The sequence below is a fragment of the Ailuropoda melanoleuca genome, chromosome 13 (assembly GCF_002007445.2).
Source record: "Ailuropoda melanoleuca isolate Jingjing chromosome 13, ASM200744v2, whole genome shotgun sequence".
Taxonomy (NCBI): Eukaryota; Metazoa; Chordata; class Mammalia; order Carnivora; family Ursidae; genus Ailuropoda; species Ailuropoda melanoleuca.
In genome coordinates, this window is record NC_048230.1 from 59,038,910 (window position 1) to 59,056,027 (window position 17,118).

Below are 17,118 nucleotides of genomic sequence, written 5' to 3' on the forward strand. Positions count from 1 at the left end.
GTCACCAACTTCACCAACAATGAGCATTTTATAGCATTAAGTCAGATCATGTCAATCCACTGTTCAAAATCCTCCAGGGGCTTCCCAGGGCATTTAGAAAAAATGGGGGTGTCTGGTTGGGTCAGTGGGCAGAGCATGCGACTCTTGATCTTGGGGTTGTGAGTTTGAGCCCCACATTAGGTGGAGAGATTACTTAAAAATAAAATCGGAAAGGAAGGAGGGAGGGAAAGAAGGAAGGAAGGAAGGAAGGAAGGAAGGAAGGAAGGAAGGAAGGAAGGAAGGAAAGAAATACTTTCTATGGTCAGGAAGGTCTTCATGGTCCAACCCCTGCTGACCTCTTCCTCTTCCTCTACCATTGCTCTACCCTTCACTCACTCCTTGAGGTCCCTTCAATATGGGAAGCTCAGTCTTACCTCAGGGCCTTTGCACATGCTGGGCCATCAGCCTGGGATGCTCTTCCCCCAGATCTTTCTTTCTTTCTTCTTAAGATTTATTTATTTTAGAGAGAGACCATGACCTGAGCCGAAACCAAGAGTCAGTCGCTTGACTGACTGAGCCATCCAACTCCCTCCCCTCCCCCCAACCCTGGACCTTTCCATGGCTCAACTCTAGTCCTTCCTGCGGGTCTCTGTTCAGATGCCACCACCTCAAAGAGGCTGTCTCTGACTCTCCTAGCTAAAGCAATATGCAAGCACCCCCATCCACCCCTTACCTCTTCTTTGTGCTCCTCACTACCTGGCATGAACCTACCTATCCATCCATCCATCCATCTACTTTTCCTTCCTCCCTCCTCCCTTCCTTCTTCCTTCTCTCTCTCTCATTTCTTTTTTCTCATGTAACTCCCCCACCAGAATGTGGGCTCTGTGAGGACAGCTCCTTTCTTGTTCACTTCTGTGCCCCCGAGTCTGGAACAGTGCCTCATACAGAATTCAGTAAGTTTGCATTTAATTGGAAAAATAAATGATTAAAATTTCCTCTTAAAATACATTTAAGTTGAAAAGCAAATCACTTAATTTTTTAAAAAGATTTTATTTATTTATTTGTCAGAGAGAGAGAGTGAGCACACATGCAGGGGGAACAGCAGGAAGAAGGAGAAGCAGGCTCCCCACTGAGCAAGGAGCCCAACATGGGACTCGATCCCAGGACACTGGGATCATCACCTGTGCTGAAGGCAGACGCTTCACTGACCGAGCCACCCAGGTGTCCTGAAAAGCAAATCACTTTAAAGAAAAGTATTCAGTAAGTAGTCTGTGTAGGGCCATTTGGCAAACGGCAGGAAGGGACTCCGTGATGGGCACACATCTGAAAAGGCTACGCATGATACTGGGGTTTTCGGAAATGCTTTCCTGAACTGATTCTGCGATTATCTGGGAGGAAGAGAAGAACTTCCCACCACCCGCCCTGCAGATCACGGAACAGACCACGTGGCTTTTCTGGTTGGTGCTAAAGACTGCTGAGCACCTAATAGGTACCGCTCATAGATTTCTTTGACGCCCCCCTACCCGTCCACCCATTATGAACGGACACCTGGTTCTTGCCCTCTCCATCCACCTCACCCAGGGCCAGATGCTCCCGGAGGCTGCTGGGACTCAACCATTTGTGAGCACCCAAGGGCGCAGCTTGGAACTAGTGATTGATACATATCATCTCTAAATAGTTAATAGCATCATCCCCGATACACAGAGGAGCCATTACCCAAGTCCCACACCTAACTGTGCCAGTTCAATATGTTGGAGATATGAACCATTGCTTCCCTCCATGTTCATTAACACCCTCGCTGATTTATTCAATTCACGTTGCTTCGCTGCTCCATATGCTTGGCATTGACTTCCAAAGCCATGACTCTTTACAGAGATTAAGCTGGGGGCCTGAAGAATCCAAAGGAAAGGAGTGTCTCAGAAGGAAAGTTATCAAGAGCTGAGGCACAAACAGAAGGCCATGATTTAGCCACAGGTGTGTTTTGTTGAGCTGAAAAGCTATTTTTCACTAAGCAGTCAACTGTCATTACTGGGCGCCTGGGTGGTTCAGTCGGTTAAGTGTCTGCCTTCGGCTCAGGTCATGATCCCAGGGTCCTGGGATCGAGCCCGTGTGGGGCTCCCTGCTTCTCCCTCTGCCCCACCCCTGCTCGTGTGCTCTCACTCTCATGCTCTCTCTCAAATAAATAAAATAAAATCTTAAAAAAAAAAAAAAGAATCAACTGCCACTTTAACAAGTCAGAAAATTTTGTACCGAAGTCTGAAATTCTCTTGAAAATACAGATGGTCAGGCCACGATGGGCCCACGTTCCTACATGGCGGCCACGAGCTGGAATTGGTCAGCTCTCCCTTTTAGAGAGGCCTGTGTTTGCCCATTTCCACAGACCTCACTCCTCCTCGCGGTCTTACCACAGGGCTCCAATCATTTACATTCCCTGTCTGACCGCTGAGTTTATGACCCTGACCAGTCTGAGACCAGTCTAACCATTCTCTAGGCTGACAGGAAAGAGGAATTGAGAGAGCCCTAGGGGTCTTTGTAGAGAGATTTGGATCTGAAGGCGCCACAAGGACAGATGAAAGAAGTGGTGTGCTGGGAAGTGTTGAACCACTGTTCTCCAGGAGAACAACTGTGTGTGTGTGGATAGATTTTATGTGTTTGTTACACAAAATTTACATATTTACAAATAATAATTCTTTATAAATTCTATATAGCCAATTCATTTTCACAGATGGATTTTGTTGATTTTTTTTGGGGGGGCCAAATTCTTGTATCCAAAACCAGCTATCACTGCCATTTCGCCACGACTTGACAAATCAGACGAGGAATAAACGCTGGCCAACAATCCGACACAGCAAAGGAGCCCCTCGCGTCTCAGCAGAGTGAGTGTAGTTTCGACATGAACGCGGGTTGAAAGTTTTGTTGACGTTAATGAATCAGACGAAAGTAAAACAAGGGAGACGTAGGTCAGAACACCTTCATCGAGGATGGGAGCAACCTGTTTGTTGCATTGGGTAATAGCCTTTGAAAGTGAAAGAATCTTTCCTCAATTTTTAGTGCCACTCACCATGTCTCCGCTACAGACATGACAGACACACAAGATTAATTGGCATTATTGCATCCATCACATTCTTAAGGCTGGGGTATCAAGGAAACAATAAGGCAAGCCCTGGCCTGTAGTGATCCCCCATCCCTGTGGTGCCAAGTCCCTCCCCGCGGGCCTGATGCCTTGTACTCGGAATCGGGAGACATGCCGGACCTCCCGTGTCTCTCATAAGACACACTATGTGCAAGCAGCCTCAAGAGCACACACGATAGTGAAACGTAGCAGAATAAGGCAGTGATGAGGTTTTAGTATTTGTTACTTTTGCTTTTAATATAATTTATTGAAATATTCAATAATTTAATATCTAAATGGCTGTGTTTAACAACCAGCTGGCAAAAGTCCCAAAAGCATAACAATGGGCTCTCACAAGGTAGTAGGAGGGGCCTCCAGCACACCACTGGGTACAAGGAAAGCATCTAGAACAAGAGGAGAGAAGTCGAGGGGCCAGAGAGTCCTGTGGGCGTGGCGCAGGCACACGTGACCAAGCGTCATCCCACAGCGGCTCCCTGGGTCAGCTTCAGCTCTTCATTTTCCTCGGCATCCAGCACTCACTCTTGCCAGGCCCTTCCCCTGGTGACTTCCGGCCTGAGCGTCTTGTTCAGTATCCACCGGACTCACCCCTCGGGGGCTGACCCTTAACAATGTCCCAACAGTGGGGACCTGGGTAACTGAGCGTGAGCAGACCCCTCCCCGCCGCCCAGGCCTTGACGAGCTGAAGGGGACCAGCTGAAGACCCTCCTGCAGGAAGACAGGGGTTAAGTACACCCCTGGGGGCCTAATCATCCCCATTCTGCAGATGTGGGGACTGAGGCTGGCGAGGGCTGCTAGTGATCCAAGGTCAACTGTGACCAGGAGACAGGCAACACCAATGGCCGGGCTTGTCGGCCTCCAAACCCACCTCCTTCCTACAAAGCTCTCCTGCACCATCCTGGAAACAGCTCCTGGAGCTGGCTTCATGCACTGGGGCAGCTCTTGGATTTTAGTGCCCACGATTCTGGAATCCTATTTCCTGTTCCCCTAATTAAAACTGACACCCGCCCCCCCCCAAAGAGATGGCCAGTCCCTTGAAAGCAGGGCCTGCAGCATTTAGAATTCCAGCTCATTGGCATTGGAAGAGATCTTAAGAACTCCTTGGTCCAGGCCCCCCATTGTACATATGGGGGAAACTGAGGCCTATGGTCATAACAGCATGACACTGGAGAAGCAGGGCTAGAACTCAAGCATCTTCTCCACCTGTCTGGGTTGCTGGTGAATGACAAAAGCAGGCTTCCCCTTACCAGAAAATCCCAGCCAGATGGGAAAAGAGAGCAGAGAATATAGCATCCTCATCTGGATTTGGGGGTGATGCCAGAGCCGACTTCCTTCCAGGGCTGGTACCCTAGAGGTTCTTTGGGAAGGCAACAGACTCCAAGAGATGTTGTCATTGTAAGTACGGCAGGTATATGCAGAGACAATGGGGAAATTGAGGCAAGAAGGCAGATCCTCAGGGCCCCTCAGAGCCTGAGATTCAAAATGAAGACTTTTGGGTTCTCAAACTTTCTCCTCTTTCACCTAGGCCCGAGAGACCTCTTCTGGTGCAGGGATGACTTACAGGACGACCGAGACCTTGTGCTCCAGGGCCCAGGCAAGCAGGAAGCTGGAGACTGTCTGCTAAAGCCATGGTTCCAGCATCTTCCAGGTGGACGGACTCCTCAGGAGGCTGCAGAGACCTCAATGCGGGTGTACGGGATGCTGGCGGATCTCTGCCTGTGGCCAAAGCTCAGGGTGAGCCTGTCAAGCATAGAGTGTGGGGGGGGGTCTCTGTCTCTCTCTGTCTCTGATGTCAGGGACTCATACCTGAACTATAGGGACTGAAGTGATGACTGCCAGACCCTGGCAAAGCCCCCCTAACTTTCTGTCTCCTCCTAAAGTCAAGGCAGCCTCAGCTTCCTTGCCCCACAGGCTGGCCCAGGCTCCGCCATGTGACCCCAAGTCCCCAGGTCCAGCCTGAAACTCCCTTCAGCTGCAATTACACCCTGCTTTACCCCAAAGCTGGCTTCTACCTGCCTTTCTGCTCCTTAGCTCCTCTTCCCAGAGGAGGGGTTCTGGAATCTTCTCAGAAAGCCAGGATGGCAGAGATTCCAGGTGGCTCCTAGTATCTGTACTCCCCTTAAGCCTAGTAAGAGTACCCTTGATTTTTAGCTGGGCACAGGGCTCCCCAGATGGAAGCCCCTGTTTCTCGGCCTCCCCCGCATGTAGGTATTGCCACGTTCTGTCCAAAGGATATGGGTGGAAGTGACGTGTGCCTCTTTCAGCCTATGTCTCCCCTCTCCCCTTCCCCCTTGCAGGACCGTGGTGGCTCACTGTCATAGGCCATGTGCAAAAGGCAATTATCAAAGAGGCAGCAACCAGAGAGAACCAGAGCAACCAGAGAGAAGGAACCTGGGACCCTGGACGACCTCTCAAAGCACAGCTGCCACCCCAGCCCTGGACCCCCTACACCCGGATTGTTCTGAGCAGCCAGATCTATTTCCTAACCAATAGGGTTGGGCCGCTGAGGGGCCTGCAGGGGGTCATCCAACACACTGGGGGTGTTCCGCCGGCAGAGAACCGTCCTGGGTGGAATGGAGCAGGTTGAAGGCTTTTACGCTGGACCAGTTCTGCATCCCTTCGGGGGCTGGGCTGGGGTGGGACTTCGCAGCCAGTGCAGGAGGCAAGTTCCAACTCCCTCTTAGAATGATTTATTTTTTTAGTCATTTAGGGCCTCCCAGGAGTAGAATGGGCAGTCGGGTGCCGTGGCTCCCTTCACTACGAGAAGGGGCATCTGCCAAGGATATGCAGGAGGATAGTGTTTTGGGTCCCTTCTGATGCTCCCATTCCTCTCTTCTCTTATTGGAATGGCCCAAGGCCCCATGATGCTAAGCTACTGAACTCCTCTCTATGATCCAAAGACCTTACATGATCAAGCTCTGACTAACTCGGCTGATCTGATCTTCTACCCCTTCTGCCACCCTCCCTCCCTCTGCTCCAGCCACACTGGCTTCCTTGTGGCTCCTTGCATATGCTGGATACACTTCCAGCCTCAGGGCCTTTGCAACTGCTGTTCCCTGTACATGGAGCGCTCCTGCCCATCATCTTTACATGGCTGTCTCCTTCTCACGAACTTCAATGGCACCTTCTCAGAGAGGCCTCCCCTCTCTGGCCTACCACTCTAATTTAGCCACAACCCCTACCCCTCTGTCCCCCACTCTGCCAGTCAGGCCTTCTCAACATACTTCACTCTGTTCCATTTCCTTCCAGATACATATTACTAACCCAAATGCTCTTGTTGCTGCATCTGTTGGCTTGTTTATTTTCTGTCCCCTTCTCCACTAGAACTGAAGCTCCATGACGACAAGGACCTTGCCCATCTTACTCGGTCACGTTTCTTAAGGCCCAGACATGGCTTGGCACATAGTAGGGACTTAGTAAGCACCTGCTGAAAGAGTAGATTAAGCCCACACTTCTGTGTATGTGACTTTCAAAGGCCACAGTTATTCTATTTTCTCTAAGCTTCCATGACTCTAAGATTCTGCTACTCTGACCTCATGCGATTCCATAACTGCATGGTTTTAAAGTTCCCATGAGCTGAGGCCTTAAAGTCAAATGAAACCCTGCTGTGAGAAGACACAAACAACTCCAAGAAAACAGCTCCTCTATGAAGACAAGACAAACGGACAGTGTCCAGGCACTGAGAGTCAGTGGGAGGAGAAAAATGCTCTCTTGCAAAGGGAAAGTACACGGAGTAATTCCTGAACAGATTTGCTCAGGATTGGAAATGAGTCCTTCCCGAGGCCCAGCCCTGCATCCTCTTACCATCTCTTCTGGAACTGCTGGTCTATCTCTGCCAAGGACTGGCCTTTTGTTTCAGGGACAAATGCATAGATGAAGCCCAGGCCGAAGACAGCGGTCAGCCCGTAGAGCAGGAAGGTCCAGGACAGGCCGATGGTGCCTGGGAACAGGAGGGCAAGAGCGTGGGTAGTTCCCCCAAAGCACATTCTCCAGATGTTGGATGTGCAGAATTAAGACAACACGCGGTCAGATAAGTATCTTAAAGCAGGAGCCGGACTGGTTATCCCAGAGGCAGGCAAAGGGCCAGGGCCCAGACCCGCAAACACAGACGCAGGCATCAGGTCGGTGTGGGAAAGCCCACTCATCCACATCTAAAACACTCACCAGAGGAGTGAGACCATGATCTGAAAACATGAATGGAGGGAAGAAGATGGCATTCACTTCAGCAGCAAAATAGTTCCAGGACAGAGCCTGGGCCAAGCCCAGGCCCCAAACAAAAAACATCCTCAGAAACTCTACAAACAGGTTATTGGGTGAATGAATTGGGCATCCAGGGAATGGAGTTTCAGCCAGTTGGCCTGTGTCTGTAGAAGTAACCAGGGGCATTTGCCCCTCCCTCCTTCCTTCCCTCCCTCCCTCCTTCCTTCTTTCCCTTCTTCCTTCCCTTCCTCCTTTCATTCCCTCCTTCCTCTCTTTCTTTCTCCCTCTCTTCCTCATTTATTCACATAAAGGGGATGCTTGAAGACTAAGGCAGTAGGAAGAAGCTTCGCTTCCCTAAGATGGGGGAAGGGGGGACAGGCACAGTGGACCTGTTTTTCTATCAGCCTTTCCCACAGCCCCCAGCGGGGAAATGTTGCTGTGCCTTTGAAGAGGAAACGCTCAGCTGCAGCAAATGGGAAAATAACTGAGCCCTAAGAACTGTGCCTTGGGGCTCATGGGGAAGGAGCCCCTTCCCACTTTGGCTCTGGTGACCAGTGGCCTTGGGCCAGGAGCATCTCAGCAATTCAGAGACCTTTTCCTGTGTTCTGGGCCCAGATAATTCCCACCGCACCCCACCATGGCTCAGATGGGGGTTCGAATGCCAGGTAGGAAGAGAGAGTGTCACCCAAACTAAGTATGAGAAGACCTTCCTGCTGGCAGGTGGGCACAAGCCTGTCTGAGCCGGTTTACAATAAAAAGGGTGTCAGCTCTGGAATCTGCTGGTCTCAGACACATTCTCACTAGTGTGGGTGTAGACCTGTTATCGGGCCTGGAGAAGGTTACATTCTGCATGGAGTTTGATTGATTGATTTATTTATTTATTTATTTATTTATTTATTTATTTATTTATTTCAGAGTTCTGCGGCTACGAGTAGGAAATTTTCAAAAACTCCCCCTCTTTCATGTGAGGGCCTTTGGGCTGCAATGAAGAAAATGGACTTGTGTGTGTGTGTGTTGGGGGTGCGTGTACCAGAGACCCACACTCAGGCCTCCGGACTCCTCCATCCCCCCACCGGGAGCTTATTCCCTCCCCTACCACACCAATCAGAGCTGGCTTCCAGATGGAGGCTCTTCCCCTCCTTCAGCCCAGACTCCCAGGCTGTCAACCAAGCTGGCCCGTTCACTGATGGGCCTGGAATTATCAGGGGTAGAAGCCTCCAAGGTCATGTCTTCTCTTGTCTTTGTCTGCCAGCCTCTCCTCCCCGCTTTGCTGATACTATCACCCCACTTTTCCTGCGAGGAACCATACCCCCCCCAACTCTTCCACGTGGTTGGGTGAAGCTGTCCCCCACCCGCCCTAACTCCAGGGGCTGGTATATGCCCCGGGCCTGGGCCTCAGAATCCTGCAGCCTTCCAGCCAGGGATGGGCATGCAGTCTTGCTGAGCCAACAAGAGCCCACCCCAGGCAACTGTTCCGGGATCTAGAGGGAACTGGATCATGGGATTAGGTCAGAGGACTCACCGATGAGGTCAAGGAAGGAGAGGCTGACGAGGAGGTTGGTGGCCCAGTTGAAGCTGTTGCAGAAAGCGAAGGCCCTGCCTCGGATCTCCACGGGGTAGATCTCGCTGAGGACCAGCCAGGTCACTAGGACAGGAAAGCAGGGAGGACTCACGGGCTGGGGCGGGAAGTGGGGCCTGGCCCCCAGGGTCCGGCAGGCAGCCCCCCAACAACGTGACTCAAGCAGAATCTCAGGCCCCCGACACCCAGTCCTCCTGCTGCCCCTGCCACACCACTGCAAGAACCCTTTCCTTCCTTCCTTCCCTCCTTCCTTCCTTCCTTTTTTAAAAAAAGATTTTATTTATTTATCTGACAGAAAGAGAGTGCACAAGCAGGGAGAGTGGCAGGCAGAGGGAGAGGGAGAAGCAGACTCCCCGCTGAGCAAGGAGCCCGATGTGGGGCTCCATCCCAGGACCCCGGGATCATGACCTGAGCTGAAGGCAGATGCTTAACCGACTGAGCCACCCAGGCGCCCTTTCGAGTAAACACTCTGAGTGATCTACCCAGGGGCAAACTCAGGTTTCATGAGGCCTGAAGCTTAAATAATTTGGGGCCCTTTATAAGAAAAAAAAAGCTATGAACAGGAAATTAGGCCCTTGGAAGGAGTGCCTGGAAGTAGGCAAGGAGCCCTAAAGCGTAAGCTTCGTTGGCTTTGCGGTCAAGCCACCTCCAGTGTCCCTCTGAGACCCTGACCGACACAGTCCCCAGCCTTTCCTCTGGGTGGGGTAGGAGGCTGCAGGGTCACCTGCCGGAGAGCTCCCTCCTACCTGGTCCAAATCCAAAGGAGAAGGCGCTCACAAAGGCCATCATGCAGACCAGCGCGGTCCAGTGCAGCAGGGTGCGCTCTGGGGCAGAACGGGGTGCAGGGGCGGTGGCGCTGAAGGCCGGCAGGGGAGCGGCCGTGGGGTTCCCAGCTCTGGGACGAGGCTTGCTTTTCTTAGAGGCTGACGACACTGGCTTCCCTTGGTTCTCGCTGGTCATGGGCTGTGGAAGTGGAGTTATGGCCTCTGGCAGGCTGGAGGGTCCTGGAGAGGACAGGCTGGAGAGGCCTGACGGCCTGGTGGCGTTGGGCACGGCCAGGCAACTGGGGCTGGAGTCCATGGGCGCGGCAAAGCTGACGAGGCCGATGCCGCTGACCGACAGGGCCATGAGGGCGCAGCCGGCCAGTAACAGGGCCCTGCGGCCCGCTCGGTCCACCAGCCCCATGGCCATCAGGGTGGCCACCACCTTCACGGCACCGAGCCCCACAGAGGCCAGTACGGCCGAGGAGCCCGCGCGGAAGCCGACCGAGTGAAAGATGGTAGAAGCATAGCACAGCACGTTGGGCTGCCCCGTCAGTTGCTGGAAAATCACCAGCCCCAGCCCCACCACGGTCCGGCCTCGCATGTTATCCCGGGCCCTGAAGAGGTCCAGAAGGGAGTATCTTGGCCTCCCCGGCTTGGTGGCCTCACCCCCCCGGAGAGGAAGGAGGTCCTTGCAGGCCGCAGCCTCCGTGGTCCCAGCGGGGAGACAGAAGAGGCTGAGGGACTGCAGAAGAGCAGGGGCTGCAGCCCAGCCGAACATAGGCCTCCAGCCGCCGGGGGCACCGGCCAGCGCGTAGTTGAGGGCATAGGACAGCAGGATGCCCACGGTGATGCCGGCCTCATAGAGGGACACCAGCACTCCCCGCTGCCGTGGCCCCACCAGCTCGGACACGTAGATACAGCAGGCCATGGAAGACAGGGAGATGGCAAAGCCAACCACCAAGCGGCCCAGGACCAGCCAGGCCAGGGAGCCAGCCAGCCCCAGGCTCAGGCTACCTGCCAGGAGCACCACGTTGCTGCCGAGGATGGCCCGCTTCCTGCCATACTGGTCGATGAGGACGCCCCCCACCAGGGAGGCAAGGAGGGCCCCCAGGAGCAGGCCGCTCACCAGGAGCTCCTGCTCCGAGCAGGACAGCCCGAAGTCAAGCTGCAGGGGCAGCAGGGCACCTGACACGACTGCCAGTTCGTAACCGAAGGTCAGGCCACCCAGCAAAGACACAGAGGCACATAGGGGCAGGAGCAGTTGGGGACAGCCTGGAAAACAGAAGTGACAGGAACAGAGCTCAGGACGGTTCCTTGCCAGAGCATCCCTCCATGAACTTGCCCTCCAGCCGTCAACCCCGCATCTATCCAACCAGCTACTCCATCCATTCACCTGTCCATTCATCCACCCATCCATTCATTTATTGGATCTATCCATCCACTCCTTCCTTCAAACACCCACCCCTCCATCCATCTACTGTCATTCCCCCATCTACCCATTTACTGATCCATCCATCCACTTCATCCATTCTCCACCCACTCCAATCGTTCATTCACTCATCCATCTATTCATGCATGCTTTCATGCATCCATCCACCCAGCCAGCCCGCCATCCACTTCACTCTTCATCCATCTCCCCTTCACCCACTCATCCATCCATCCACTCCATCCATTTACCCAGCCATCCATCTACCCACGCACGCATTCCTGAATCCATCCATTTGTCATCCATCCATCTATCCATCCATCCACTCCATCTATTCCCCCATCTATGTATTAATCAATCTATCCATCCATCACTTCATCCTCCACTCCTCCATCCACCCATTTGCTCTATCATATATTCATCCAACCATTTGTCCATTCATATGCTCTTTAATTCACCATCCATTTATTGATACATCTATCCACAAATATGTCTATTCATCCACCAACCTTTATTCCATCCCTTATGTACCCATTCACGTACTTACCCATCCATCCATCCATCCATCCACCCATGCAATCATTCAAAAACTTATTTATCTGATATCTACAACATGCCAAACACTATTCTTGGGGCTGGCAAGACAGTGGTGTTGTCAAGCACTTGATATTCTAGTAGAGGAAGGCAGACAATAACTAAATATATATATACTTCAGGTGGCGATAGGTGTCATTTAAAAAAGCAGGGAACACGGATTGAAAATGATGGAGGAGTTCTATGTTAAATAGAGCAGTCAGTCAAGTCCTCTCAAAGGGAAGATTTGAGCAGAGATATGAATTAAGTGAGGGTGAAAGCCATGTAAAATCTGAGAGAAGAACATTCTAGACAGAGGGAACAGTGAAAACAAAGGGCCTTAGGCAAGACAGTTTTTGGTATCTTAGAAAAATAACCACTAATATTAATAGCTAGTATTTATATGACACTAAGTGTCAGGCCCTGGTTTAAGAACTTTACATGCATTTACTCATTTAATTCTTACAACAACCCTATAACATATTATTATTAGCATCATCCTCCAAGGCTCAGAGAGGTTAAGAAACTTTCTCATGGTCACACAGCAAGTGGGTGACAGATGCAGCTAGAGAGCACAGGCTTTTAACCACTGTGCTTTCAGCGAGGAGGCCAGGGTGGCTGGAGCCATAGAAGATAATAAGGCAAGAGAAGTAGGCAGGGGCAAGGTCACGTGAAACTTTTTAGGTCATGAAGATAATAATGAATTTCATTCTCAGTGGATGAAGCCTTGAGCTGGGCAGAGAGAGTAGTCACTAGCACGTGTGGCTCCTGGGCACCTAAAATGGGGTTAATGTGATTAAAGAACTAAATTTTAAAATTGTATTTAATTTTAATTAATTGAAACGTAAAAATAGCCACATGTGGCTAGCAGCCCCCATATTGGCAGTGCAGTTACAGGTTACTCTTAATTCTTAATTCACATACTTACACTTAGATATTTCTAGAAGCATCTAGATTAATCCAGCAGTATCTATCTCACCCACGCCCACCCTGGACCTGACAAGAACATTCATAATACTACAGTCAGTTTCACTGAGTGTTTTCTCTGAACCAGGCACTGCTTTGAGCACTTTAAGTGGAATAACACTTTTAAATTAATATAGCTTCATGTGGAGGGCTTTTGAATTATTATGAAGGAACAAACGGACCATCAGAGGTGAAGTGACTTGTCTAAGGGCAAAAGTAGTAAGCAGCTGAGCCCAGATTCAAAGTCGGGTGGTCTGGCGCCAAATCCGCACCCTTAACCGCTGCATTACCAAAGCTTGGCATATTATGATTTTGCGCTATTCTCTCCTACCTCTACCTCTCCCCCGTCTCTGGTAGGCAAGTTTTGTGCAGGGGGAGGAGTTCCATTGGTGGAAGCCTCAGCGCCCTTTCTGCTCACCCTTCTCTCCCCCACCCTGCCCCCTCCCCCCGGGGAAATCACCCCCTCCCTTTCCCTGGTTGGCCCTGTGCTTCCTGTTCATGACCATCAACAAGCACCCTAGGAAGACGATGATGGCGTCCTGCCCTGTCTTCACCTCCCTTTGCCCCCTCTCCCTTGGCTCCTGGAGCTTGCTGCCAGAAGGGAAGTTTCCTCCAGGCTATGTGAGGCAATCCCGTGCAAACAGAATTTGTTTGCCATTTCCACAGTTCCTCTGGAGCTGAAAGGGAATCCAGTCATGGGGCTCAGAGGCCAAGTTGACTGTCCACAGGTCCCGCTGGAAAATGCATCGGGGCAGATTCGGGTCACAGTGGTTAAGAGCAGAAGAGCAAAAATAGTAGTGAAAGAAAACGGTAATAATAACAGGTGTTATTTATTGAGCGGCTCCCCTGTGTAAAGACTTTAGTCTCTCAATTCATCTTCGTAACAACCCTAGGTGGTACAGCTGCAGTGATCCCCATTGTAGAGATGGGGAAAGTAAGGCTCAGAGTGTCCTCACAGCTGGGAAACAACAGGATCAGGACTCACCGATCCCTCTGACTCCCAAACCCATATACCTAAGAGCTTTGCGGAACAGACTTCAAGCAAGAAGGACAATCAAAGATAGGTGGGGTGTGAGAGAGAGCAGGGGTGCAGGGTCAGGGGTGGAGGGGAGATACAGACACATTAGCTCTCAGGAAAATCCAGTCCCAAAGCAGAGTGAACCAACAGTGCCCCACAGAACGGTGAAGGACGGCCCCCAAGGAGTCAGGGTCATTCAAAAGACTAGGGAAGCCTAGTCCTTTCCTTAAGCTTTCCTGGCTCCCGTGGCCTCTGCTCGAGTAAGTCCTAACTCCTTCGAGTGTCATCTGGGGCCCTACATGAGCTGGTGACCCCGGCACAGCCCCTCAGTCACTTCCCCTCCCCAGCTCTGTCCCCACCTCCCCTCCTGCCTCCCCCAAGCCCCACACACACTTTTCCCAGCACATACCCCCCATTTCCATGCCCCTCTGTCCTCCCCAGCACCACCTGTGTCCCCATAGGCCCACTCAACCTCGTCAGTCCCAGCTCACGGTCACCTCCCCGAATGGCCTTGACTTGTATGTGTCTGTTCTTTGGCACCCCCTGCCCTCTGTTGGGGCGCTGCCCTTCCCTGGGCTTTGTCTCTCAGTCTCCTGGTTTGAGTACAAATGACCACCCCCACCTCCACCCCCACCACCTAGCTCCAGGGCTAGATCTGACCCAGATCTGACCAACCAGCAGGTTCCCAGCCCCTGGGCTGCAATGAGAGCCACGTGGCTGCCCCTGGGCCAGTGGGCTGGCTCACTGAAGGTGCTAAGCTGGTAGTTAACCTGTCTGGAGCTGCCGGGGGGCCATCTTCCCCCTTAGGGGGTCCCTGACAACACTGCCTGAGCCCCAGCTCCCGAATCCATGGACTTCTCAGCGACTAAGAAATTTCTTTTTTTTCTTTTCTTTCTACTTTTTTCTTTTATTTTCTCTCCTCTCTTCTTCCCTTTCCTTCCCTTCTCTCCTCTCCTCTTCCTTCCTCTCCTCACTTTTCCTCTCCCCTCCCCTCCCCTCCTCTTCTCTCTCTTTTTTTTTTTTTTTTTTTTTNTTGCTTAAGGTAATTCACAGGAGGCCCTGGTTAATTCCTGTACCTCTTCCTCCACTTTCCAAGCCACACTTTTCACTTCCCACCAACTCTGCATTTCCCCTTCCGGTGCTGGCACCGTCTCAAGTTTGTTGCTGTGTCTTCCTTATTGAACAGGGCAGGGCAGTGATGGAGATGTCCCGTCTGTCCCTCCTGAGCCCCAGCCCCGTCCTGACGCCCCAGAGGGGCTCAGTGAAGTTTCTGCCCAGTGAACCCAGGACTGAGCTGGGGCCTAGGGAGGTGGCTCTGCAGGGCACTCATCAGGTCCATTTGAACCTAAGAACGCTGCATGACAGCCCCAGGTGTCCTGTGAAAGCCTGAGTCTTTCTGCTCAGAGCCCTTGGAGCTCCCACTTCATCCTGAAACAACCTTCAAGGCTCTGTGGGATCTGTCTGTGAGCTCGCCTCTCTCTCTCTCTCTCTCTCTCATTCTCTCTCTCTCTCTCTCATTCTCTCTCTCTCTCTCATTCTCTCTCTCTCTCATTCTCTCTCTCTCTCTGCCGTGTGGGGTTACACCGAAAAGACAGTCATCTGCAAGCCACGCAGAGGGGTCTCAGTAGACACCAGNTCTGTTCCTCCTCATTCCAGTGTGACTCCACCCAAGGCCTTTTACCACCTGTCAGGCCTTCCCTCACCCTCTACTTAAAAGTACAACCTTCCCCCTCGCACCCTGCACTTCTAATGCCCTTCCCTGCTGGTTTTCCTCCAGAGGGGCTTCTCACCATCTGAAAGAACTATATGTTTTACATTTTTATTGTTCTCTCCAACCAGAATGTTGGCCCCAAAGGAACAGGAATTGTTTGTCCTTCTCTATCTCCCCGAGGCTGGCTGGCCACAGCTCCTGGCGCTCCACTTGTTGAGTAAACAGAAGATTGAATGAAGGGACTTTGGGGGCTTAGGGAATCCAGAGAGGAAGGGTCTTGGCTCTTGCAGGAGAGGTCTCTTTGGCGAGGTCTAGGGCCTGGAAGGGGCCAAACGCTACAGGAAGTAGAGTAAATCCTGGCCCCCAAAGTAGGTGGTGGGTGTGGGAACTGCTCCCCCTTTCTATTAATTACCTGTCTAGGGGCACCTGGGTGGCTCAGTCAGTTAAACATCTGACTCTTGATTTCAACTCAGGTCATGATCTCAGGGCTGTGAGATCGAACCCTACAACAGGCTCTGTGTTAAGTCTGGAGCCTGCTTAAGAGTCTCTCTCTCCCTCTCCCTCCACCCTCATGGCCTACAAAGTTCTACACAGTCTAGCCCCTGCCTAACTCTCTGATCTCCCTCCCACCCTTTCCCCCTTGCCCACTGTGCTTCAGCCACACTGGCCTGACCACATCAGCCCACTCATGCCTCAGGGCCTTTGCACATGCTATCCCCGCCCCCTCGTAGCTCTTTTCCCAGATCTCAGCACACCTACTTCTGAGTGATGTCTCGACTCCAGTGCCTCCTACCCTGGGAGGCCTTCAGTACCTACCTAGCTAAAGAAGCTGCTTCCTTGAACATTTTCACACCACCTCATTTTATGTGTTCCATAGCATCTCATCGCTCTTGGAGATTATTTTATTCATTTACTGCTTTCCAGCTTCTCAACTGGAATGTCAGCTCCATAGAAGAGAGGATTGTTGACTGCTTTGCTCAGTGCAGAGTGCCCAGCCCCTGCCACACAGTAGAGGGATGAATGACGGAATGACTGAGCGAGGCTCTGAATCCAGAGAGAGAAATGGAAATCCCAGGTCCCCGTAGCAACAAAGCAATTCCCTATTCTCCTGCCACCCCAACAGCTCCCAGTTCTGGATTCTAATCTCCTGTCTCCCCGCATGGAATACCGACAAAGCGGAGGTTTTGTCTGTTGTGGTTCAAGGCAGCCTCCTGAGGCCTGGCAACAGAAGTGTTGGGTCAAGTGATTCATCAAGTTGCTCCCCTCGAAGCCTCTATGTCTTTATCTGCCCAATCGGAGCAGTTTCCCTCGCCTCGCCGGGGTGGCTGTAGGGCTGGAAGCGGTCAGGAGAGGGCCTGCCCGGAGTTCGCGCTCAGTTATCAAGCAAAGAGCACTCCCGGCTCACTTTTTTCTGAGCAGAAAGGCGCAGGGAAGGAAGTGCGCTCCGTCCCCTCCCAGCGCCCAGCCAGGGCCTGCGGTCCCCACCCGACTGGGTCGTATGGGGGGGCGGGGCGCGCGCGGCTGGGGTCTCAGGGGTTCCCCCGCGGGCAGCGCCCGATCTCCACTTACCCATGGCGAGCAAGACTCCCTGGAGAGCTGGGGGGCGCTGGGGCCGGCGCGCATCCCCCGCCGGAGTCCCCGCCTCGGCCGCCGGACAAACTTTCCGGCCCGCCTCCCGCCTCCAGCCTCCCGCCTCCGTCCCTCCTCCCAGCCCGCCTGCCCCTGCGCCGCCGCCACGTCGGCCAGCCCTGGCCCCCTGTGTCTGGAGGCGG

General features: G+C 52.5%; 1 protein-coding gene across 3 annotated transcripts; it reads right to left on the bottom strand.

Annotated features, from left to right (window-relative positions):
• Positions 1–1,095: 1,095 nt before the first annotated feature.
• On the bottom strand, positions 1,096–17,025 carry SLC2A10 (solute carrier family 2 member 10). 3 transcript variants are annotated; one of them, XM_034641001.1, is made up of 5 exons: positions 16,916–17,025; positions 9,635–10,924; positions 8,832–8,954; positions 6,914–7,049; positions 1,096–4,825 (listed from the first exon to the last, which is right to left on the bottom strand). In XM_034641001.1, exons 1-5 carry the CDS (start codon positions 16,917–16,919, stop codon positions 4,771–4,773), a joined length of 1,608 nt encoding a protein of 535 aa, XP_034496892.1. In that variant the 5' UTR covers positions 16,920–17,025; the 3' UTR covers positions 1,096–4,770. The 3 variants fall into 3 exon arrangements, with proteins under 3 accessions (XP_034496892.1, XP_011235144.1, XP_034496893.1); XM_011236842.3 differs by having other exon boundaries at positions 1,096–4,849; XM_034641002.1 differs by lacking the exons at positions 1,096–4,825; positions 6,914–7,049 and adding an exon at positions 7,074–7,293.
• Positions 17,026–17,118: the final 93 nt, after the last annotated feature.

Bases quoted from the DNA above. Each gene is read 5' to 3' on its own strand.
- SLC2A10 (XM_011236842.3), bottom strand. The intron at 8,955-9,634 runs GTAGGAGGGAGC...TTCCTGTCCTAG, and splicing joins CTCCTTTGGATTTGGACCAG to TGACCTGGCTGGTCCTCAGC. The intron at 7,050-8,831 runs GTGAGTCCTCTG...TCCTGTTCCCAG, and splicing joins CTCCTTCCTTGACCTCATCG to GCACCATCGGCCTGTCCTGG.